The sequence below is a fragment of the Castor canadensis genome, chromosome 11 (assembly GCF_047511655.1).
Source record: "Castor canadensis chromosome 11, mCasCan1.hap1v2, whole genome shotgun sequence".
NCBI classification, from domain to species: Eukaryota; Metazoa; Chordata; class Mammalia; order Rodentia; family Castoridae; genus Castor; species Castor canadensis.
Genome location: NC_133396.1, coordinates 21,352,619 through 21,378,848, shown reverse-complemented (window position 1 = coordinate 21,378,848; position 26,230 = coordinate 21,352,619). Strand labels below are relative to the sequence as shown.

General features: G+C 40.2%; 1 protein-coding gene across 5 annotated transcripts; it reads right to left on the bottom strand.

Moving 5' to 3' along the window:
• Positions 1-27: 27 nt before the first annotated feature.
• Positions 28-26,083, bottom strand: Nbr1 (NBR1 autophagy cargo receptor). 5 transcript variants are annotated; one of them, XM_020165203.2, is made up of 23 exons: positions 25,960-26,083; positions 22,192-22,274; positions 21,683-21,793; positions 19,639-19,701; positions 18,870-18,888; positions 17,432-17,454; positions 16,451-16,645; positions 16,071-16,148; positions 15,331-15,545; positions 14,658-14,825; positions 13,775-13,984; positions 13,000-13,159; positions 12,616-12,906; positions 10,456-10,605; positions 9,708-9,783; positions 9,044-9,154; positions 8,642-8,806; positions 8,017-8,091; positions 6,616-7,033; positions 5,411-5,502; positions 4,648-4,705; positions 3,607-3,712; positions 28-1,528 (listed from the first exon to the last, which is right to left on the bottom strand). In XM_020165203.2, the coding sequence occupies exons 3-23, from the start codon at positions 21,782-21,784 to the stop codon at positions 1,355-1,357; spliced, it is 2,949 nt and encodes a 982-aa protein (XP_020020792.2). In that variant the 5' UTR covers positions 21,785-21,793; positions 22,192-22,274; positions 25,960-26,083; the 3' UTR covers positions 28-1,354. The 5 variants fall into 5 exon arrangements, with proteins under 5 accessions (XP_020020792.2, XP_020020791.2, XP_073901902.1 ...); XM_020165202.2 differs by lacking the exon at positions 25,960-26,083 and adding an exon at positions 25,288-25,808; XM_074045801.1 differs by lacking the exons at positions 9,044-9,154; positions 25,960-26,083 and adding an exon at positions 25,288-25,814.
• Positions 26,084-26,230: the final 147 nt, after the last annotated feature.

The window sequence follows — 26,230 nt, the reverse complement described above, 5'->3', positions numbered from 1 at the left end:
GTTCTAAATAATGAAGAGCCTGGTTGGTTTGCAGTCTCAATTCTGGTTTATTTAGTAGCATTCAAAAGTTATACTGTAAGTAAACATGACTAATTAAAATCGCGATTCATTATAAATACCAACCAAATTAAATACTATTTTAACTATCTTTCCCTCTCGGGTTGGGGTTCAGATTTTTCCTTTTCTGAAAGCCATTTTTATGAATAAAATCTTTATTATAGTGTTTTTTATTGCCGCCTTTTTCACCACTTGCTAAGACTCCCTTTTGTGAACATGAAGAGCCCCTGGAAGCAAGCCCCTTCCTACTCATTCCTAGGGTTCAACCAAAACTTTTTTGTAGTGCCTCTGCTTGGACCCAAGTTTTGCAAAACAGCAGCCACCACTTCCTGTTCTACGTTATCTAGGGCTGGATACCTCCTCTGAATGGACTGGAACATTCAATTAAGTAATCAGCATTTCCTGTGCCTTCCCCTCTCCTCACTTGCCCACTTCTGAACTTAACTGAGATTAACGTATGAGCCTGCCTGCCTTTCATGTTTTTTTCCTCCACTCTGCTGTAATATAAGATCTGCCCTGACATTTAGAAAAAAGGTAACCATTACTTTTCCCTTTCTGTAGTAGGTGGGTTTTTTCTTCTCTATAGGATTAGCAAAATATTTCACACTACCTATTTAAGATTCTTCCTTAAATAAAAAATATATGCAAAATTACTACAATAGACACTGTTCAACAGGTGCTGGTGGGTTAACAACTAGCACATTCTTTCCTTTTGTATTTAAGATTCCTACAAGGTGCATACTCAAATGCACCCAAGGGGATCTTCAGAAAGCAAGGTGCCATTCACTAAGTCTTGCAGGAACAGGACTTTCTCCTTGAGAAAGAGCAGCAATGTTTCTATCATACTCTGGTGTCTTTTCAATGCCATATGGCTATGAGGCTTGGGGTTAGTTATAGAAATTTTGAAAATTCTTGAAGACAACCTTCCAAGGTTAATAAAAACCTGACATTTTAACAGATATCCTATTAAAAGCATCCACATGAACCAATGAAAAATACTCAAGTTCAATACAAGCAGAAAGAAAAGGTCAAATTATACTCCTCAATGCACTAACATGGAGAAAGGAGTTTTAGCCAAATCAATTGGAAAATCTCTTCCTACTACTCATCCAGTTCCTAAAGTTCAGGTCTTTGATTTGCTCCAAAAAATACTGTAACATGTATTGTCTTGACAGTTCAATGATGGGCTCTACATAGAGTTATCAGATTAAAAAACAAGCAAGGGCCTCTATTCCACACCCCAATAACAGAATAAAGATCATCTCTGAGCAGCAGTTATTTAATACAAGGTCCCTCCTCAGTAGCGGTGGCTGTGCCAGTCATTGTTGTTGACCTGAAGGAGTTCTGTCACAACCTGCGGGATGTTGTAATTGTGTTTCTTCAGCAGCCTTAGGTTCAGTGGCCTGTCACAGAATCCCATTTCAAAGAGATGGGCCATCAGGGCTGCTGTCTGGTCTTCAGAAACTATTGGCTGTACAAAGACAAAAAAAGCTGACACATTTTCTATATAATTTTAAGTGTTTATTTTGCAAATGTTTATTATCTTGTTATACTAGTTTTTCTAGATTTATTCAAAATGCTAGGTAATAGATGAGAGGGTATGGCATTCCTGTCTACCTGACATCAGTGGGTCTTCTGAGGGAGTAAGGGAGTATTTCAGGTTAGGTAGGTGGTTCCTGAAGGTGAGACAGAAAAAGGGGAGGTAATGAACTGTCCTAAGAACTAGAATGCTTCAGAGGGGACTTTCAAAAAGAAGCATTTTTTGGCCAGATGAAGGGAAAGATGAAAACAAGTCTTGGAGGCCTTATGAACATATAGGTAATTTGATGAGTGGGCCAAGTATCAACAAGATAAAAGAGACTGCTATTAGAAGACAGTATAGGAAATTTAGTCTGATGCACAAAGATGAACAAAAAACTGTTTGGGAAATTACACCCTGGGAATCCTTTCTTTTTAGCATGTAATAGTTGTACAGGGAGATACACTGTGATATTTACAAATAGGTTCTCTATCCTCCCCCCACCATGAGGCTTGAACTCAGGGCCTACACCTTGAGCCACTCTACCAGCGTCCCCTCCCTTTTTTTTAAATGAAGGTTTTTTTTGAGATAGGGTCTTGCAAACTATTTGCCTGGGCTGGCTTTGAAACTGGATTCTTCTGATAGCTAGGATTATAGGTGTGAGCCACCAGTGCCCAACAGAACCCTGCTTTTAATGGACAGCAATGTGCCCAGCACTACAGATAATTCAGAGCTGGTCTAGGCCTATCTTTTATTTTTTCAAACCCCACACCTCCAAAAATAATTAGCAATAGTGATTTTTTGGGGCTACCAAGTTCTGACATTTTTATTTTTTCTACCCACTCATTTCTACCTATACATGTATTTTCATACAGATTTTCTTTTGGAACTGGGATTTGAACTCAGGAATTCATGCTTGCAAAGCAGGTGCTCCAGTCCGTTTTGCTCTGGTTATTTTGGAGATGGGAGTCTTACAAACTACTTGCCCTGGCTGGCCTGGAGCCATGATCCTCCCAATCTCAGTCTCTCAAGTAGCTAGGATTATAAATGTGAGTCACTGTGCCCAGCTTGGATTTTTTTTTTTTGTGTGTGGTACTGGGGTTTGAACTCAGGGCTTACACCTTGAACCAATCTACCAGCCCTTTTTTTTTGTGAAAGTTTTTTGGAGATAGGATCTCATGGAACTATTTGCCTGGGCTGGCTTTGAACTGTAATCCTCCTGATCTCTGCCTCCTGAGTAGCTAGGATTACAGGCGTGAGCCACCAGCGCTTGGCATGGATTTTAAAAACTGACCCTGTCAGTCTTTCACACTGTAGCAGAGTAGAGGAATCTAAGAACAAATATCATGTTTAATCACTTTCTTAAAACTCTTCCCTAGTCCCATCAGTCTTCAAATAAAATCCAAACCCCTTAACACAGCATCCTGCCCACATCTGGTCTTTCCTTACTTTTCTCCTCAGACCAGATTCATCAGACTCACATTTCCAGTCTCTTTACTAGCTACTGTCTACAATGTGCTATACTGTCCTTTCCTGGCAGATACTTGCTTTGTCCTTCAGGGCTCAGTTCAAGCAGTATCTATCAGAAAGCCTATGATCCCAACAGGCTGAGGTATATATCTAATTATACCACCAGAGTATCTTACCCTGTACTTCCTTCCCTTCCCCAGGACTGGGGATCAAACCCAGGGCCTCAAGTGCTCTACCACTCGAGCTACGCCTATAGCTCTCTAACCTTATAAATGTCTGTTTCAATTGTTTCACAAAGTCTTTGTCTTGTCTTATAGTGCCAGAATAGCTACTTATACATGTAGTAGGTCCTCAGCAAACATTAGGTCCTTTTCCTTTTCTCCCCAGAATAACTTGACTAAAGTTACATCGCTAGGAAATGGCGAAGTTGTGTGCTAACCAAAGACTAAATCTAGAGCCCAAGCTATTTGCACAATGCCATTGTTATCTGCCCACCCAGACAGATGGATCATTTTCACTTGTGAATTATACGTTGAGGTTTAGGAAAATATAACACTTACCTGTGCAGTGACTGGTGGCCCAGAAAATAGGGCCTTATATGCAGAGGCAGCAACAGATAAAGCCCCCTTCATCAGTCCTCCAGCAATGCCGCTCCCATGGTGGTGCCTGTAGAGGAAAACCAAATTATCTCCCCAAATAACCCATTACCACCTTCTTCTTCTTCTTTTTTTTTGGGGGGGGGTACTGGGATTTGAACTCAGGGCCTCATGCTTGCTACACAGGCCCTAGTGGCTTGAGCCACTCCCCCACCTCGAAGCCCTTTTTTGTGTGTTTTTTTTTTTTGTTTTGTTTTGTTTTTTAAGATCGGGTCTCTCAAACTATTTGCCTGGGTTGGCTCTGAACTTTGATCCTCCTGAGTAGCCAGGATTACAGGTGTGAGCCACCAGCACCTGGCTACCATTACCTTCTAACAAGATGATCTGAACAGTAATCTCAAAAGAAAATGAGATTTCCTTAAAAGAAAAAAAAAATCAGATGTAAAAAGAGAATATGACTCTTTCATATCAGTTTTCTAGCTATAAACCTTGGTTTTATGTAAAGCTCAGCTCTGCTAGTACAAGATATGGGCACTTTAGGAAACACACCACTCTGGTTATCATGCCAGCTTTCAGTTCTAGCTGAAAATTATTAATGAGGTCATGAGCATACTGGGACATCAACAGCCCATCTGTTCGTCTCTGAGAAAACACCTGGAAAAGGAAGTGTGATTTTTCTGTAAACTGCTCTTCGATGACTGGGAGCAGAAAGGCAGGTGTGTCTAAGAAAAAATTCCTATGCACACTGGCTTTCTTGCCTTCTCTGGCACTAAGGGTAAGGTAAACTTTAGGGTACTCCTTTCCTGTCTGGATTGTGAAAACACTTAATCGTAAGCTTTACCCCTCTGTCCAGTGTTGCTCAAAAGCTTTAGGAGAAATAAGAACAATAAGGAATGAGGGCTCTCCTTTTCTTTCTGAAAATGAACACAAGCTGTGAGAGGTTCTGAGGCAGAAGCAATGCTAGGATGTCCACCCGCTTCTGAAGAGAGTGAACAAGGTTGTTACCTTGAGTGGTCATAGCTCTTCTGTCTGCTGTTTACAAGTCCTGATGAGCCTCTGGGCTCTAAAAGCAAAAGAGCTAACAGTTAGATACAGCATCCATAAACACCTAGCGTTTCCTAACTCACAACAAGGCTATTATCAAGGCAGGTGGCAATCTAATCAAAGTGTCTGAAGTCTTTTTCTCTTTCTTTCTCTCTATCCTTTCTTTCTTCCTTTTACTTATTTTTTAAAAAGTTTTTGGGAAGTTCTGTGAGTGGTTTAAGTAAGTTATGAACTGTCTCAAAATGTAATGAACTTTTTATTGATTCAAAAATAAAATTCTATAGTTCTATTATACTGACATATTAGTTTTCAAATACTTCTAGGTTTTGCTTTTCGGAATGAGAAGTGATTTTGTGGATCTACTCACCACTTCACAGTGCTATTGTCCTGATTTTGCAAGTAAGAAAACAGATCTAGAGACATTATAAATCAGCTGAACTATTGCAAGGTCAGTCAGGAAAGGCGGAACTAGAGCTGGAACTTAAGACTGGCCTGGCTCCAAACCTGTATCTTTCCACTACTACACAAGGACTACCTCTATGAGGTCTCACTTAATAAATATTTAGCTATAGAAATAGAATATGAGGGAGGAATGCAGAAAGAGGGAAAGGGCAAGTTTCTAAAAACTGCTAAGAATCACACAGATGCAGAGACTATCTACATGTGGTTTCCATTAGAAAGGAACAAATTTAAAAAAAGAGATGAAGCTCAAGCTTGTCATTACCTCCTCTGATCTGATCAGGGGCTGAAGAAACTTCTGGTATGGTAACTGGTAAATCCATTCCAAGGGAACCATGCTGTACACAGGGAGGACTCCTTTAGAAAAACACAATATTGAAAGTAAGTGAAAAGCACCTATGGCAATGGTAGAGAAACAGTATATACAGCACAGCAGCACCAACTTCTCTACAGAGACTTCAAATTTCTTATACAGATCCATGTGTGAATTTAGGGATCTGGTCAGAAAAGACTAAATGCTATTCCTGGCTTTCCTTTTTAACCAAACTAGAAAGCTTAGCTTTAGTCTGGTCACTTCTCCCCTTATATCAAGTGGTACTATAAAGGAAAAATGGTTTATAGTCAAGGCTCCATTTTTTTTTTTTTTGGTAGTACTGGGGTTTGAACTTAGGGCTTCACACTTGCTCCATCGTTTTTTATACTATTAGGAGACAGCAAGACTCAGATAGATCCAGTAGACAATAATTTCTATTTGGGTTTGTAGTGTATTTTTTCCCCTAATGCATTTAACTTTCTAATTATGCTTTGTTTGGGTTAATATATGAATAAGGTTTGTTTTGTTTTTTGTTTTTGCACTGCTGGGGATGGAACCCAGGGTCTCATTCATGTTAGGCAAGCACTCTGCCAAACAGCTATATGCTTATTCCCTGAATAAAGTTTTGCTGCTTTTACCTATTAATCAATAAAAGGGATGATCCAGGGAAGTTTGTGTTAAAAAAAAATTTTTTTTTGGTAGTACTGGGGTTTGAACTCAGGGCTTGGCACTTGCAAAGCAGGTACTCTACCGCTTGAGCCATATATCCAGTCCATTTTCCTTTGGTTATTTTGGAGATGGGGATCTCAGGAACTATCTGCTGGGTTGGCCTCGAACTGCGATTCTGCTGATCTTTGCCTCTCAAGTAGCTAAGGAGAGAGCCCCTGGCACCCAGCTAAAAATTGCTTTTAATAACCAAAAAGAAGTAGACAAACTATACTCAGATAAGTTAAGGTTGACTAAAACAAGTATTTCTTTAAATTCAAAACCACAAATACTGAGAAATATGATTTTTATTCATCTAAATTCAGACTTCACCATGGGAAACAGTCTCTTCCCATACTGATGAAAAAATAGGTTTTGAGGTCAAGTTGGTTCCTACCACTCTTTATTTCACCTCTGAAGAACACCCCAGCTGAAGGGGGTGTGAATAATACCTGGGCAGTGGTGGTGGAAGCCCCACCATCTCTGGGATTAGGGGCACAGTTTCCAGAGTCTGTGAGGTTGTGAAGATGTCACTGATGCTCTGTTCCTGTGGTTGGCTCTCCCCTCCAGGAAGTCTCTCTCCAGCCTCAACTGGTTCCTGCCCAGCCTCAACTCCAGGCTCGCCTTCAGTCCCTCGTTCTGGGCCAGGCTGAGAGAGTGCAGAGCTGTACATGGAGTCCCCCAAGGGGCGACTAGTATCAAAGCACTCAGGCAGGATGATGATGTAATCCTCTGAGGAAGCAGAAGACTGACTCCGAACTTCATCTTTCAGTTCCTCCTCTTCCTCCTCCACAACTTCTTCCTCAGGGATATAGATAATCTCCTCCTTCTCATCTCCAAATGGTCCCTCTTCAGGCAAGGTAAATTTCACTGAAGGATGAAAATAACCAATTTAAAAGCAGCCCCCAGTGCTACCTTTACTTAAAGCTTTTTGGATCATAAGCTAGCATTATGAAAGTCAGAAGGGGAAAACTACAGTGAAAAGCTAATGCTGGAACCATGGTCACATTCTAAGTTTAAAGACTATGTAAAACTAAGTAGACCCTAAAGTCATTAAAAAAAAAAAACAAACACAAATAGCCAGGCATATGACAAGCACTATGATCTTACATCAAGGAGGCCCCCATCCTTTTTCCTTGCCATATGATGGTTAACAGATTGAAATAAGTTTAAATCAAAACTGATATACTAACTACCAGAGCTATAAAAAGTGGGGTTGTGAGGACTGCAGGGCTATGTGCTTACTCTCCTTTTCCTTGCAAAACTAATACACTGTCAGATGAGAAAACTGGAAAATTATGGGGAGAGGAGAGGGAAGCATATAAAAGGTGCCCATAAATCCTGTCAGAATAAAGATTGAACATTTTGGTGTAGTCCTTCCGGACCTTTCTGTTCTATCTTTTTATCTTTTTTTTTTGGAAGTACTGTGGTTTGAACTCACAGCCTCATGCTTGCTAGGAAGGAGCTCTCCCATGTGAGCCACTCCTCCACCTCCCAGACCTTTCTGTTAAGCATCAGTACACGTGTGGAAAAAATATATAGATACGTATGTACCATTTAAACAAAAGTGATACAAATCATATTTAAAAGTATAGGTCAAATTTCACTATAATATATACAAAGATTTTTCTCAGGTTATTTTTATGCACCCAAATTTGAGCTTTTAGATAGTTCTTTAAGCACATGGTATCAGCTCTACCTATCTGATGGATTACTATACAAAATTAACCTTGGAACACTGAATTTGGTACTGCTGTTTTCTCTTTCCCATTATCTTTTGGACTGTTTCCCTTAGAGAAAACAGATGCTCAGTTGTCAATTGGGGTCTCTGCTGAGGAGTTCTGTCAACTTACAGGAAGACTCTTTTCTGCAGAATCCAGGCAGCGCAACTGTCTGCTGTTCCTCTGTGGAATGCAGTTGTAATTCTCCTGAGAAAGTGCAGAAATGAGTTAGGGTGGCTTCTTTGCTTTGATAATCTAAATAGAATGGTCAGGGAAGATGTATAGAGCCTAAAGAAACAAATTGTGTGGGATATGGTGGGTCATGTCTATAATCTCAGTTACTCAGGAAGCAGAGGTTGGAGGATCAAGGTTTGAGGCCAGCCTGGGCAAAAAGTTGGCAAGATCCTATCTCAGTAAACACGCTAGGCATGGTAATTCACACCTGTGATCCTAGCTACACTAGCGGCAAAGGTAGGAGATCTCTGTCTGAGGCCAGCACCTGGCAAAAACATGAGACCCTATCTAAAAAACATAACTAAAGCAAAAAAGGGCTGGGAATGTGGGGTTCAAGTGGTAGAGTGCCTGCCTAACAAGTATGAGGCTCTGAGTTCAAACCTCAGTACTGCCAAAAAAAAAAAAAAAGAAACAAATGTAATGAGTTTCTAACAAAGATCACTCTCCCTCCCTTCTCAGGGAGGAAAAGCACTGCTGACTATTCATATGCCACCCTGCTAGTTGGTAGAAAACGGACACTCACTCTGGGGGGACTTCTGTCTGCAAGGTGGGTTGTGGTCTGGGGCAGCATCCAAGGTAAGGGATCGGATTACAGTTTCACACACAAACTGTGTCCCACTCAGGTCTTCTTCTGCTTCCTCCACTGAAGCAGTGTTTTCAGCCTTCCTCTTTGCTGACACTGTGGAATCTGAAAGGGATACAAACCTTGTCTGCACTTGGTATTTAAAGAGTTGAAGGCTTTCACTAGTCATTACCCATGCTGACACTAGGTTAAGGAACAGCTGCTCTCGGTGCCATGTGGTGAGATTTCAAAAAATGACATGCTATTACATGCTGAGGTAAGGTTAGTAAGGAGTAGGTATAAAAACAGGGTGTGGTATGGAAAGGGAGGATGCAAATACTTTACAGATATTTAATCCCTTACCAGGAAATGCTTTAAATCCCGCCCCTTCACTCTCTTCCTGTATCTGCCCCAAGCCTGGCTTCTCTATTAAAGGACTGTCATGTGGCAGAGGAGACATGCAGGGAGTCATATCTGGAGAATGAAGACAGAAGAACCACCAACTGAGAAAAAGCATCACATTATCAACTGTCAAGTGTCCAGAAGCAGCAGTTCCTAAGTTTCTTGCCTCTTGCAAGACTAAGCCTAAACCCAGATATGCCCCAACACCTGTGGCAAAGAATTTCTCCAAAAGAAAAACAAAAAACAAAAACAAAAAAATAAAAGAATTTCTCTAGACCGCTAGATATGCAACTACTGTCAGATCAACCAATGCAAGAAGGATTATAGTTAATTGGCCTGGAAGGTCATGGTCAAGACACAAAACCATGAAATGTAAAGGAAAAAAGGACGAAAAATAGAGAAAAGGGAACCTTTCTTGTCAGGAAGTCTTACACAAACTTGCATTGTTGCTTCTGACAGACAACAGGGACAGGAGAAAAATGGATCACGGGTGCAGCTTTACTGTTACACGGGTGAGACGGTCCTTGCCATCTCAGATTAGAATACCCACTACCAGAGTCTAGGTTGCAGTACCTTTGTGCTTGTTAATGACATATAGTCAAGTTGAGCCAAGTGACATTCTTACCCACAGGGGTGTTGTGGGGTACTCTCTCCAACTCTTGGACAATGTTTATATCCAACAGCTCAAAGGACAGCAGGTCCTAGAAAAAAGATGGCCATGTTAGGCTGCTTGCACTGCACATTAGAGCCATGCTTTGTCATGATTTGAACTGAAGGCCATTTGCACATCATCCTGGATTCAACTCTGTTCAAATTCGTCTCTCCTCAGTCTCAGTCAAGTGGAAACAAAAACAGTTAAATGGAAACTGGAGGTTCAAATGACTAAATGGCAGGAAAGAGAAAATGCAGCCAGATACAGTGGTATATGTTTGTAATCCCAACTACTTGGAAGATGGAGGAAGGAAGATCTTCCTGGTCTGGGCGAAGTTAGCATGAAACCCTATCTGAAAAACTAAAGCAAGAAGGGCTGGAGCCACAGCTCAAGTGGTAGAGTGCTTACAGCACAAGGCTGACTTTAATCCCTAGTACCATCACAAAAAAAAAATGCAGTGGGGGTGAAGGTGAAGCACAAAGGCTAAAATAAAGAGACAACTAAAGGGAATTGTGGGTAAACACAATTTAAAGAGGAAACACTTAGTTTAGAAATTTGCTTCCATGGATGATCTCCTTTCAATTAAATGCATCTACAGATACATATCTTTAACTGCCTGGGAACAAACTGTGGCTATACCACTTTCTCCACGAGAGAGAGACAGTCTCTCTCTCTCTCTCTCCCTCCCCTGCCTTGTTCCTTAAAGTAATGAATGTTCTACCTGGGCAGTCAGAAGGTCCACAGATGGGATGTAGAGCTCTCTCTCACTAGCAACATTTTTTGTCTTCTGCGGGATGGTGGTTTCTGCAGCTTCTGGCTGTTCAGTCTTTTCACTCAATGGGATTTCTTCTTTAGCTAGAAGAAAAGCTTCCTACAGAGACAAACCATTGGGACATATTTTAGGTCCTCAACAGAACTCAAACATCAAGATGACAATTCGTTCTCTAAAATAAAAACACTGCTGAACCTCTACGTTAAGACAAACAACTTTGTGTTCGGGGGTGTGGCTCTAGTTGTAGAGCATTTGCCTACCAAGGCCAAGGTTCCAAGTTCAAATCCCAGTACTACTAAAAATAAATATAAAAATAAAACTGAAAATTTTTTTTTGCGGGGGTGGGGGCAGTACTGGAGTTTGAACTTAGAACCTTGCACTTGCTCGGCAGGCAGTCTACCACTTGAGCTCCTCTGCCAGTCCAAAAACTACAACTTTGTATTAATATAACTTTAAACTTTAGAAAAGTTGCAAAAATAGTATAGAATTTGCATACTACCTCTTTGCCCAGCTTCCATGAATGACTACAATTTACATTAACCATAGTACTATTGTACTAAAATCAGGAAATTAACACTGAGTGACTCTAAAGTTAAGCATTAACTTAACTGTTAGCTCCACTAACAGGTGTATAAAAAAAATATGTGCCCAACAGCAAGCACAGCAAGAATTCATTAATATTTAGGGAGCATGCAGAGGGATATTTCAGGAGAGAAGAATGTCAAAGAGCAAAGCTTTAAGTTTAGTAGTTCCACAGGCCAGGCCAGGTGCCTTTCTTTCCCTTGTGCAGCCAAGAGGCTGAGTAAGCACCATTACAAAGAGATACAAAAAACATTTAGGAACTGAGTGTGCCAAGATGCTAAGGATACTAAAACAGTCCTGAGGAGTAGGCCAAGTATCAGTATATATGTATGTGTTGAGGGTAGGAGTAGAAGCTAACTGCCATGATTTGTATAAACGTCCCCCAAAAGTTTATGTGTTAGAGGCGTGGTCCCCAGGGTCATAGCACTACTGGAAGGTGGTAGACCCTTTAGGAGCAGAGGCCTTGTGGGAGGTACCTAGGACACAGAGGCATACCTTTAGAGGGAACTGTGGGACTCTGGTCCCTTCTTCCTATCCATGAAATGGACGGGAATTTTCTCTACCACCCGATCCCCCGACCAGTGCGATATGCTGCCACACCCCCATGGAGGCTTAAAAACAATGGATTTGCCTAATCATGGATTGAAACTTCTAAAGCTATAAGGCAAAATAAACCTTTTCTATTTTTTTTTCTTTTGCAGTACTGGGGTTTGAATTCAGGGCTTGTAGCTTGCTAGGCAGGTGCTACCACTTGATCCATGCCGCAAGTCCTTTTCTGTTTTAGTTATTTTTTAGTAGGGTCTTGCATTTTTGCCTGCAGCCCTGTAGATCAGACACAAATCCTGCAATCCTTCCATGGCTCCTGAATAGCTGAGATGACATGCATGCACCACCATACCCAGCTTAGTGATTGAGATGGGGTCTGACTAACTTTTTGCCTGGGCTGGCCTTGAGCCACAATCCTACCAATTTTTAATCTCCACCTCCCAAGTAACTGGGATTACAGACCAGAGGTTGGTGCCTAGTTACCTTTTCTAAATTAACTGTCTCAGGTATTTTGTTTTAGTGCTGGAAAGCTGACAGACTAACCTTTCATTATTTCTGGAGGAACAACCAGTTATGAATGGGATCTTTTAGTTTTAGTCACCCGCTCCCTCTTTTTTTGAAACAAGGTCTCACTATATAGCTCGGACTGGCCTTCTTAAGTGCTTGGATTATAGGTGTGTATCATCAATATACCTAGTATCAGTAACTTTTTTTTTTTTTGGTGGGACTGGGATTTGAACTCAGGGCTTCATGCTTGCAAAGCTCTACTACTTGAGCTGCACCTCCAGTCCATTTTGCTCTGGTTATGTTGGACATAGCTTTTCAAACTATTTGCCTGGGCTGGCCTCAAACTGTGATCTCCCGATCTCAGCCTCCCAAGTAGCTAGGATTATAGGCGTGAGCCACCAGCACCTGGCTCCAGGAACCCTAACTCTTAAGAAAATAACTTGGTATACTGGGCCAAAGTCTGTCAATGCTCACCTCTTGCTGGCAGGTGAGATCATTGACTTTGCTTGAGCTAATCATGCCCTCTTCAATGTTATCACTGCTCTCTGAGGAGGGAAAAGGATCTACTATGATGCTGCACCAGACCCGAGGCCCAAACTGCTGGCCTCTGTGAGAAAGACGCCAATGGGAAGTGTATGTTCCCTCCAAGGTTGGGGCGATGAACTCCACAGACACAACTCCCACGTGGCCCGCCTTTAAACTGGGAACCAAAACATCCTTCTTTTCTGTAGAAGCCAAAGTCAAGTTTCCCCACATGAACTTGAGCTGAAAAGAACAGTTAACAGAGAAAGAAAATTTGTTAGCTGTGTACTCTGCCTCTTTAAATCACTTGGTCTTCACATTTTGTGAGAAAAATACCTTTGTGTCTGCACTCCACTTTATGTTTCCTGTATTTTTCATTCTCCAGTGTTTGATAAACTTGGTTCCTGGTTGAAGGTGAGTCCCGTCAGGCAAATTCTCATCCACAAATGCTGCACTGAGAGTTGGCATAACCGGGGCACAGGGCTGCAAAGGGAGCCTGAACAGAAATTCAGATGCTTAGTCACCTGCTGTTGGGTGTGATGGCTTTTGAATATCCCACACTATGACTTTTGAGATGCTGGCTGTGACACTTGAGCACATACTAATGTATTTGTCTTAAAACAACAGCAACAAACCCCCCATCCAAGAAAACCAAAACCGAGAGAGAGAGAGAGAGAGAGAGAGAGAGAGAGAGAGAGAGAGAGTGAGAGAGAGTGAGAGTGTGTGTGTGTGTTTGTTAGTTAGGGATCAAACCCTGGGCCTCAAGCAGGTTAAACAAGCACCCTTGGTTAGGCTCAGGATAATAACCACCACCTGGAAAATAAGGCTCTTAGTTGCTCCTTTTGCTTCAAATTCAGACAGCCTCTACTGAAAAGAGATCACGACCAACCAAATTCTGAGCCTTATTACTTCCTACTTCTGAAGCAGTTAACAAAGCAAGCATAAAAAATAACTACCAAACCACCCTTTACTAAAGCTTGGGTCAGAAAATGGGAAGTTTTAAGGGTATGGGTGTTAGGAGCTGCCAATGTATAAGACAGAAGAAGGCTGAAATTTCAGTTTTAGAGGGCTGAACCTAAGGCCTTATCCCCCACCTTGGCCTTGGGCTTACATCAGGGTATTAGACTGCAGCAAGCTCTCAGGTCGACCCAAAGGGGACTTGGGGCTCTGAAGTCCATGGATAGAATTCCACAGATGAATCTTCCTGTGGAGTTTAAGCTGCTTTTTAAGTTCCTTGACCTCTGCTTTACGCTGTTTCTTCTCAGCTCGCAACCTTTGTTTTTCTGCTTTAAGAAAGTTCTTATCAACCTGTTTCTGGAGCCTGTGAGGTAATAAATGAATGTCTTAAAACAAAACAAAATGGATCACAATTTTTTTTTTTTTGATGAGACTGGGTTTTGAACTCAGGGTTTCACAAGCACTGTATTGTTTGAGCAGTCCATTTTGCTCTGGTTGTTTTTGGAGATTGTGGTCTCACAAACTATTTGCCCCAATTAGCCTTGAACCATGATGTTCCTGATGTAAATCTCCCAAGTAGCTAAGATTACAGGCATGAGCCACTGGTGTCCAGCATCACAAACAAATCTTGACGCTATCTGGATTCAACTTTAGTGTCTATCAGTGTCAGCTTTTAGTTTAGTTTCTTAGTTTGTTTTATAGTTATTATTGCCATTAGATTAGTTTTTGAAAACTGTCTTCATTATTGCACATCAACTGAAAAGAAGTAGAAACAAGGAAACTATCCCTAATTTTCTAATACTATACATATATATACACACACACATATATACACACACATATATATAAAATCAAATTTTTGTTGTTTGAGATAGGGTCTCAAAATGTAGTCCAGGATGACCTCAAAACTCTCCTCTGAGATTACAGGTATGTGTCACCATTCTGGCATCAGATTTCTTTTTATCACCAGCATATCTTGTGTCTTTAGAACCAAGAAGCCAAACAGAGATCAAACACTCCAAAATGTGTGTTTTTACCTGACTTGTTCTAGAGCAGCAGGGAGACGAGGAGTAGAGTACTTTGAGTGAGAAAATGGTTCAGAGGAACTCACAACTGGTCTACGTAACTTCAGCAGGACATGGTTCGTGTCATGGGCATATGGTCCTGCCTCACAATCTTCACAAATGTTGTAGGATGGACACAGGCTGTGAGGAAAAGAATGGCATAGTAAAAATGTCATAGTAGGAAGTACCTGAGGTACTTCCAGATTTCTACATTTGCTCCATAACCAGTTAGGTGGTAGCCCAAGCAGGTCACCCAACCATGCCAAATCTTAATGTCTCTCATTAATAAAAATAAGGACAATAATACATACTCTTACTTCTGTGGGACAATCTATGGGAGAAAGCAAGATATGAAAGCATTTGTAACAAGAGTGGAACTATCTTTAGTGATCTAATTTTGTGTTGAGGAACATAATTTTGCCTGTTTCTGTTAATTCAAATGCTTATCTGAACACAGAAATCTGAACAGTTACCCCTCAACTCATAAAACATATAGATAAAGAATAGCTTGTGCTTCCAATCCAGAGTTACGATAGTTTAGACAAGGAGACAGAAGACACCCAATTTCCCTTCAACTACCCAGAATGCTAGGAAGTCACTGTTCTAAGGCCTACCAAAAGCTAGCTATTCCCAAGTGACTGCTTACCTACACTGGTAGCGCACACCAACAATCTTCCTGTGACAGCTGCTGCAAGCAATATGCCAGCTGAACTGGTTTTCTGGCGAAAGCAGCGTTTCTTCTGAAGTAGGCATTGAGACTTCTGAGGGACAGGAACCCAAGGGTGGGTTCTGAAGGACAAGCTTCTCATGTAATTTTTGTTCAAGCTTCTCAACTGTTTCTTTAACCACTTGCTCTCTGAACTAAAATAGCAATCAGATGGGGAAAAAAATTCAGTTCCAATACTGGAATACATGTGAAGATACCCTTTGGTACCTGAAACCTACCACATTACAAGGCTTGTATAAATATAAAAACACCTACCATATTATACCATTGGTATAATATAAGAACATAATAAACAACTAGCAACTACTCAATGAATAAACAGAAATGTAACAAAAGGTCTATTCCTTCCATAGTTAATCTAGTTCAATGAAAACACCATGAAATCCTTTTGATGCATAAATTTCTAACTTACTCCATTTCATGACAGAGATCTGTCTCTCTCCCTTACATGCATATAATTAGATTTCCTCTTTTTCAGGTACCTCAAGGCAAAGGTTAGTGCTTTCTTGACTAGATCTTCTCTATGTCTGGAAATCTTTAGCTACTACTCTTATTCACCTGCACCAGAGACAGCAGCCATCTGGGTTTGGCTTTCTATTTTCTTTACATTCCACCTGTGCCAACAGTACTGCTAAATCCAAGCCAAAGAGAACACTCACTGTCTCCAGGTAGCTTGTGAACCAGTCTGGGGGCTTGTCTTGAGGCTGGTTTGTGTCACAAGGAGCAAGTGGAAATGGCTGCAAGAAAATACAGTCCAAGATCTATGAAGTTACTTTTCTTGTATTATTTTCCAGTTTCTTTTATCAAAAAGCAAATTATGTGGTTTTTAAAAATCAAAGTATGAGTAGAAAAGGAAAACAAAGTTTGTATCCTACTCTGCTGCTCCTTCTCTAGAAGTAAACCATCGTTTAAAAAAGTCAGAGATAGTGAGGAAAAAAAAAAAAAAAAGACAGATGGTCACAATAACTCCCAATCTTTGATGAATTCTCATGTTTTGTATCAAAGATAATGAGATATAAGGTCAACGAACTGGACATACCTGTGCTGCAGGCTCCTCTGGGGTCTTCATGTCCGATCCCAAGACTTTCACCAATGAAGAATAATGTGCAAGTGGCTTCTTCCCTGTCCTAGCAACTGCTCGTTTTTCTGCTACAACTGGGGGTGAGGTTTCATCCACAACATGGTGGCCTTCATGGACCTGCATCTGCAGTTGGTTTCCCTGCTTAACTGCCATCTGGGAGCATATGTTATGAAACAAAAACATAGTGTGATTCTCTTTCCAAACAGAAGTTGAAAGCACCAAAATAGATAAGTGTGGTGAATTACACTATGATTTTGTTGTATTATTAAATATACAGGTTGATCATTCCTAATCTGAAAACCTGAAACACAACAACATCTGAAACTTTCTGAGGTACTGACATGATGTCACAAGTAAATTCTACACCTGACCTTGTATGACAAGTTGCAATTAAAACACTGGTTCACTAAGAATACTGTAGGAAAGTATCTTTAAGCTATGTGTATGAGGTGTTTGGAAAGACTAATGAATTTCAAACTTAGTCTTGAGTCCCATTCCCAAGATATCTCTGTATTTTTTGCAGCACTAGGGTTTGAAATCGGGCCTCATGCTTGCTAAGCAGGCACTCTTACCACTTGAACCACTCTGCCAAACCTCTTTTGTGTTCAGTATTTTCAAGATAGGGTCTCACAAACTATTTGTCCAGGCTGATCTCTGCCTTCTGAGTAGCTAGGATTACAGGTGTGAGCCAATGGCACCCCATTTCTCTTTATATTTTTAAGTGATAAGATGGTGGCACAAAGACCAACAATGAGATAAGGCAACAAATGGAAGAATCTTTTTATTAGGACCTGCCTTTTATTGAGTAGGTATGCTCTACTTTTAATAGCCTCCCTAAAAAATATATGTCATAGCATTTACACATACTAGTTTCTAATGAAATTCAAATTTTAATCAATAAATATTTAAAAAATTATTTGAAAATGAAATAACCATTACCTTAAGTGCTTCTTCATATTCTCCTAAAAGGACAAAAAAAATACAATGATGTTTCAAGAGTCCTAAACATTCTATTAATTATCTCACTTTTATATGCTTTTTTGTTGTTTGTTTTGAGACAGAGTCTCATTCTGTAGCTCAGGCTGACCTCAAACCTGCCAAACCTGCAATCCTCCTTGCTTCAGGCTCCCAAGTGTTGGCATTATAGGGCCACCACACACCTGGCTAATTTTACAGTTCTAATGTACAAAATAAGGACTATAGTTAACAGTTAATAATAGTGTGTTGTATTCAGGGTTTTTGTTAAAGGAGTAGATTATAATTGCTCTTGTCTTGGAGTGGCAGAGGTAGAATGGAAGGATAGGTTACTGTGAAATGATACATATGTTATTTTTTCCGCTGTAGTAACCATTTTATATATCCCTCATCTATACATATCTCGTAACATTATGTTGTGTACCTTAAATGCATAGAGTAAAATTTATTTCAAAAAGAAGTGTAGGAGTCTCTACTCCCATTTCTTAAAAGGGGAGCAGGAAATGTTTCTTTTTTGTTTCTCCCTACTTTTATCCTGCATATTAAATTTCTTTTCTAGTAAATTTTACTATTATTTTCACTAATAAAAAGGTATAGCTAATACTGACTTAATTCTTAGCTTAAAATCATATATTAATAGCTACTACCTTGTTGCTGATAAAATCCCTACTCACCCCAATGAAAGCTACTGCAGATCAATTCTCTCCCTTAAGTCTCTTTTTCTTCGCTACTTTAGCCTTTCAGTTACAAAATCTAACCCAGCTCCTTCACAGCAGGCTTTGTGAAGCTCAAGATTCAAGGCAGTTCATAGATTGTGTTATTTCAGCTGGTTGAAACAAGGTTTTGGGAGCCAGCCAGGGGAAAAAGTTGTATGTGACAAACTAGGAGGCATATTATCTTCAGACAATTTGCATTTTTTGGGGGGGGGTGGGTGGGACTGGGGTTTGAACTCGGGACTTCATGCTTACAAAGCAGGAGCTCTACTGCTTAAGCCACATTTCCAGTCCATTTTGCTCTGGTTATTTCAGAAATGGAGTCTCATGTACTATTTGCCTGGACTGGCCTCAAACCTTGACCCTCCAATCTCAGCCTCCCAAATAGCTAGGATTACAGGCATGAGCCACTGGTGCCCAGCTGAAGCTTTGCATCTTAAATATAAGAGAACCTCCACTAAAGCTATTCTTATGGTCCATTCAAAGGCACCATCCTATATATGAAAAATAGTATACAACAAAAATCTCTTATATAACTAATGCCCATGGAAGAGTGAATGCAAAGTCAATTTATAGTATGCTAAATTCTATTCTAAAGTGAGTATCACAGCAAAACTAAATATAAATGGAAATGTCTCAATGAGCACATTAAATTTTAAGTAAAGCTGAATAGATTCTCAGGGATTCACCTTGGCTGTTGATGGATACCTAAAAAGAGAAAAAAAAAAAAGCAGCAATGAATTATAAACATCTCATCAATTAAGCATTTGTTACTAGAACCAGGCTCATAGGATAAATGCAAAATCTCAGGTCAGGGGTTCAGCTTTTCATGACCAGTATTCATGACCAGTATCACCTGCTGGTCATGAATGCTAATTAAGGAATTTTACTGCTTAAATACTGTGCTCTCCTTTATTCCAACTACATTAAGAGGCAGCATAATATAAAGGCTAGGAGCATGTGCTCTGGAGCCAGAGGATATGGAATGAACACCTACTCAACTGTTTTCAAGCTTTTGTGCCTTTGGGCAAGTTACTTCTCTGTGCCTTGGTTTCCTCACGGTAAAACAGAGATGATAATAATGTGCATAATACATAATACTGTTAGCCCAACACACTGTAACTGCTCAATAAAGGTTAGCCATGATTATTTTTATTATTGTAAACAAAATGGCAGCTTATGCTAGATCTGAAATTAAAATCACTTAATTTAAGTCATCTCTCCCCCAGTACTGCCAAAAAAAAAAGAAAATTCTCTCAGATGTTCTTCATGTTGCTTCTCTATTTCTCAACTTCACCTCAGATGCCTCTAGTCTCATTAGAACATGCAATTATCAAATATATTTAAAACATGTTATAAATGAGAAAAACAGATTCTGAGCTTTTCAAACTCCACATCACTAGAGAAATAAGATCCCTATTTTGAATGCCCAGCAGTGGGGTCCATAAAATATTTTACCTCTTCATCTTCCTCATCCAGGTATTTTATTTGAATAGTGTTCAGATCAAATGAAACTTTTACCTGCAAATTAAATAAAAGGGTGGGCATATATTTCACTATATAAAAAATAAGTATTTTATTTCTTTGTTTGTTTACTTTTTGTAGTTTTGGGATTTGGCCCTCATGCATGAGAGGCAAGCATGCTAACTGTTGAGGTATACCTCCACCCAAAACATTTTATATGATAAAAACACCACAAAATCAAAAGACAGACTGGAAAAAATATTTCCAATTGATAACGGACCAAAGGTTAATATCTGCAACACAGAGAGAGAACATCAGTAAAATTGCTGATAAAATTAACAATCCAGGTAAAAATGTTCAAAAATGTACAAAATATTCATAGAACAGAAGAATATTGATAAAAGAGGAAAGCAGAATGGCTGACAAATACATGAACGGATGCTCAACTTCACATAGCAAAACAATGCAAACTAAAGCATTAAGATACCATATGAGAATAGCAAAAAAAAAAAATTTTAAAACCGTAACATCTAGTAGTATAGAACACTGCACTGAGGTATCTCTGGTAGTTTACTACCAGAAAAGAAAGAAACCTGGAAACAATCTTTCAATAAGAGATGGTTAACTACATTATGGCATGATGTACATTAACACTGTAGAATAAGCTTTGAAAGACTGAGCTTTGATCTTTATTGAGAACTATGTCTATCATATACTGTTGGGCAAGAAAAGCAAGTTGCAGAATAATATTTATTGTATGATCCTAGTACCAAATCTGCATGAACATGAAAAATGTAGTGAGTTTAGGGCTGTTAACACTGGTTATTCGAAAGAGGTGTGAATATCACATATGGGAGAGGGGAGAGAGAGTGGAGGGACATTAAAATTCTCTTTATATGTATTTGTATTGTTTCACTTCTGGTAATGGACAGGTATTACACTCTTAAAATATAAATTTTAGCAGGGCACCAGTGGCTCATGCCTACAATCCTAGCTACTCAGGAGGCAGAGATCAGGAAGATTGTGATTCAAAGTCAGCCCTGGGCAAACAGTTAAAGAGATCCAAAATGCCCAACACAAAGCAGGGCTGGTAGAGTGGTTCAACTGGTAGAATGCCTGCTTAGCAAGCATGAGGCCCTAAGTTCAAACTCCAGTACTGCCGGAAAAAAAAAAAATTATAATAAAGGAAAAAGGCAAGCTGACAGCTCATTTAACCACTAAGAAAAAAAAAAGACAACCCACCCCCCAAAACCCACAATTGTTTGATTTTCAGACCATTTTTAAACAAGATCCCACTTCTTTCTGGATAACCACCTGTCTAGGACAGTATACAGAGATTACTGCTGGACGTCAGAGGACTACATCAGTTCATCTTTAAGGTCTCTCTACCACTTCCATCACAGACAACCAGGTAAAAGTGGGTTTTTAGCCAAAGGGTTACATTAGATAAATACATACAAATACTAAAAAACTGACCGCTGCAAACCCAGCAAGACCACAAGAGTACAAAGGGCAAACCAAGTTGAGGAAAGCATTAGCAAAGAAAGAACTGGATGATTCTTTCCCACCTGTGGGAGGTTTTTTCTGACCAACACTAAGCTACCCAACCTCTAATCTGGCAATAAAAGCAACTGATAGGCCCTTGTAAAACACAAGTCATATCCTTGGTAGTTTATAACAGTAACATATCTGCTTTTAAGCAAAAGAATGTTCTCCTAGGGCCTGGCTGGGGGAATGGCCACATCAATTCACTCCTTAAACTGTTTCTAAAATAAATTGCTTTTTAAAATCCTATCTCATTTAATTTTACTTTCTCTTTCTAAACTCTTCAAAATGAACTTACATGTTTATTCCCTTTATCGGGACGTATCTCCTACAAATATTGAGCCCCTGTCAAAAATAATTTTCCAAAAGGTCCAGAAATGGTAAATATGACAGACTTAACAGCTATGAAAAAATACTGCTAAAAATAACTACCTCTGGGGGCGGGGGGAAATTGTCTGCTTCAACCATTGAGAAATAACAAAGTAATACTCACCATAGCTTCAACATCAGCCCAAGTTGTATTTTCTGGATCAGAAACCAGAAAGCTTTGAGTTTCATTTTTAAAAGTCACATTTAGAGTAACCTGTGGTTCCATACTGTAGGGCTGGAGTTAAGAGGATGAGTTGAAGAGAGAGAAAACACATTAGAAAAGTTCTATAAATTACATAAACATTCAATCAATAAATACTTGTGAGGATCTAATATCTAGTAAGTGATTTAAACCAAATTTCACTATTAAACAGGAGTTGTTCCTTCTAAGAAATAAAAATATCAGTGCTTAAACTATGCCATAAAGATGTGTACTTAGATAAGGCACAAAAATTATTCTTATAGTTATTAGGAACTTCCACATTAAAAAAATAAGTCAGGGGCTGGAGGTGTGGCTCAATTGGTAGAATACCTGCCTAACAAGCATGAAGCCCTGAGTTCAACCCCCAGTATTGCAAAAAGAGAAAAACAAAAAAGAAAATAAAAAATCAAGATAGGTACAATGGTACATACCTGTAGTCCCAGCTACTCAAAATGAGGCAGGAAGATTATTTGAGCCCAAGACTTTAAGATCAGCCTGGGTAACAGTTGAGAACCTGTCACACACACACACAAAAAGTCTGTCAAGAGTGTTTAAATTATGACTACACTCACAAAACTGATCTTGCATTTTTTAAATCTGTAAGGATTTTATTGTACTTTACAGTGCTTGGTTAATTAAATATTTGTAACAAGATGAGTAAGACAGACAAGGTCTCTAGCTGGACATCGCTGTGCAATCCCAGAACTCAGGAGGCACAGGCAAGAGGATTCTAAGTTCTAGGTGAGTCTGGGATACATAATGAGAACCTGTCTCAAACAAAACGAAACTAAACAAAATCCCACAACTACTTGTTATGGGAAAGTTTAAAGCTACAAAAAACTAGGGAGAATAATATGAGTACCTATGGATCTTATCAGCTAGCTTCCACAATTACCAATTTAGGACTAAATTTGTTATAGCAATGCCCCTTCCTTACTGGATTATTATTTTTGTGTGGTGGGGGGGGCAGGGAGCTGGGGATGGAGCATGCTAGGCAGGTTGCTCTACCACTGAGCCACATGTACAACTTCTGTATTTTGACAAAACATCCTTTCATCCAAAAATAATTAAAATAATTAGAAAAAAATTATACCACTTAATGCCTAAGAAGTTAACAATCCCTTTATCAAATACCTATTCTGGTTAAAATATTTTTCTTTAAAGTTTTCCTGAGGGTTTGTTACAAAGCTCCAACATTTATTTTTTCTTCTCAACGTCCTGTTCTGCAGCTTCCTTGGCTCTTTTTGCTCTGATGCCAAAGAGCTGGGCATTGGTACCATCCATGCAAAGACTAGTTCTCAATTAAGAATTTGTTTACTGATGAGTTGTTTGTTAACTGGTTTGTTTTTATGACTTAAAAGAAAAAAACGGTTTAAAACTAAACAAAAGTGGTTCTGGAAAAATGTCAGCTCTCAAACATATTCACCAACGTACTTTTTATCTGCGGCTACAAACAGCCACATTTTGCTCCAGGAACAGGAAATAAGAAATGAACAAGATTAACTCCCATGAGTTTCTAGTGTCATGGGGAGCAAACCCAAGATGTAGGAAGACTTGGGTTCTAGATAACTCTAGCACAATACTAGCCATATAACTGTAAGCATATAGCCATATAACTGAGTTGTTATTTAATCTGTAAAAAAAAAAAAAAAAAAAGACTAATACCTCTGTTTTGCCTACCTCATGTTATCAAAGGAATCGAATAAAAACATCGGTGGGGAAGGTGAGAATATAGATCAGGGGCAGAGTGAGTGCCAGCATGTGATGGGTTCAATTCCCAGCACCACAAAAGAAAAAAAAAAGTGTGCAAGTTCTTTGAAAACATTATTCAAATATAAAAGTGATTATAACAAGCTATAGCCCTTAGGACCTTAAAATAGTTTTTCATAGACTAATGCACTGCCCATGAATACAACTGAGGGCTGGGATGTAGCTCGGAGGAACAGCACTTGCCTAGCATGAGTGAGACCCCAGCACCAAAAAAGACAAAAAAAAAAAAAAAAAAAAACCTCTCCCCCAAAAAAACCCAAAAAACCTTAGGGTTGATAGAGTGGCTCAAGTGGTAGAGCGTCTGTCTAGCAAATGTGAGGCTCTGAGTTCAAACCCCAGTACTACAAAGTAAATAAACACTTGCTATGAATACAACTGAGACTGTCATTTTAAGAATTCTGAAATCTCTGAAGATCACATTTTTTTTTTAAAACTCAGTTATCTTCCAATTTTTTCCATTCTTTGTCTTCAGCTACAGTTGGGTTCACCACCAAAGTAACACCAGTCTCTAGCAACCCATCCTGTTGCAACCCAGTAATCATTCATATCAGATGCAATTCTTGGACACTTAAAATTTGGGCAGAATTCCTGTCAACTCCCAGGAGCTTGGGAGAAACTCAGGGACTGAGTCAGTCCGTGAACGTTCTGAAATACATTCTTACCTTCCAAGTTCAAGAAACATACTTCCACATTTTTGAGAGTCTGCAAGGAAAGTAATCTTCCTTCCTTTTTCTCAAATTACACCATTGGAAATTAGTTTAGATACTTGAACTCATCCAGCTGGTCTGCCCATGGGAGAAATCAGGAAGTGGGAGATTCTAGCTTAGCTGGACAGTATCCAAGTCTTCATAAAGAGCTGCCTATTTCTCTTTGGCTTACATGTGAAAATTCTTTCAGCAAGAGCATTGATCTTAAACTTGTGGAAACACCAAAACTAGTTAGCCCTATCTGTCCTGTAGGTTTACAGGGAGCAGTCAGTAACTGGGGCTTAAGCCTCCATCCAGCTTTCATTAACTGGTGTTAAAAGTTCATGTCTGACTCACCTTCACTTGGCACAAGTCAGCTTTTCCATTATGATTACTTTTTTTTTTCAGCCTCACAAATACCTTTAATGAAGCGAATCTGGGAACCTGAGTTTTGTTTACTGTTCCAACCAGAGGATATCAAAGTTTTAAAACGAGTGACCTGGGGCTGGGGGTGAGCTCAAGTGACAGAGCGAGACCCTTGGTTTAATCCCCAGTACCCGGGAAAAAACAAAAGTGCGATCAGGAAGTTGGGTGTCTGACAAAAATGACAGTGTCTTTCCAACACTGCGGTTCCAGACCAGGATATCTCTTCAAGAAGGTCTCAAGATGAGGAAGATGTGTGTGAGGGTAAGTCCTTGCGGACTTAATCCTAGGTTACCAGTTATCGTTTCCTAGCACTCCATGTCCCCAAGATAGTGTCAGCCCCCCAACCCCCACCTCCGAGGACTCACTCTCATTTTCTTTGCCTAGGGCCTCTTTTTTTTTTTTTTTTTTTTTTGTGTTAAGGAATCATCTCGACTTTCTCTCAGCAGAAGCCAAGCGTCCTGAGGCACAGACTTCTCCACCCCCGAGTCCCTCACAACACGAACGACTCTTTCAAAAACCTGGTCACTGAAAAGATCAGACACGGAAAAAGTCACCTCCCTTTCAACTGTTCTTCCCTTTTCACTTCCCCAAACACTCTAAGAGGGACGTGACCCCACCCGTAGGTAACCGCAGCTGCTTCCTTACCAGCTTCCCGCCCCCGGGGGGCGCCTGCCAGAGGCCAGTGCGAAGACGGTTCACTGCCAGCTCTGCTGCTATCCCTGCGGGACGAATCTAACATGGCGGATAGAGGCAGATCCTCGTCCCCTGTTTCTCTGAGCTTTTGACAAGATGATTGGCTCTTACTACTTGTCCCTCAAAACCACCGCACCATTGATTGGTCAAGGCTGAGTTGGCAGGGGCGGGGCGGAAGCCATCTGAACCGCACAACAATAACAAACACCGGGGCCGAGGGGCGGAACTACTAGTGCGCAGAAGTGAGCCAGACCGGACTTCCCCTTCCCGGGCCGAGTGGGCGCCCTCGGCGTTCCCGCAGGTGGTTGATCTTAGCGAACTACTTGCCCGACAGTACAGCGCTGGGTGGGAATTGTAGTTTTCCTAGGACTTATAGCTTGTTTATCTTACTTTTTGCTCACAAGATACGAAAACACAACATTCCAATCCATAGATGTAGACGTGCATAAACCGCAAGGAAGTCTCCAGTCTACCAACTGGGTTGCTGTGGGAATCGTGCCAGCAACCAATGTCGGAAGCTCCTCTCTATAAGACTACAATTTCCAAGGAACGCTGGCGAAGGCCTTTCGTTTCACAATGCATGCTGGAAATCGTAGTTTTTTTCCCCACAACCCCTTTATTTACCGAAATTGGAGACTTCCATTGCAGCGGAAAGGGTGGGGGGAATGGGGCCTCTTCTTGCGACTGCTTTGGGCACTATGTTGCGCTCATTTTCTGGCCTCAGGTAGCGATTCCAACCCTTGTACAGCAATTACTGTGACGTAATAAGCCGCAACTAGAAGCGTAGAGGCGGGGTGGGGTTGGGGGAGCGGCCTTGTGCCTGAGAAAATTTAGCTTTCTCTTCCGTCTTTTTCTGATTACGTCATGGAGGGAAAGCACGAATGACCAATCCCGA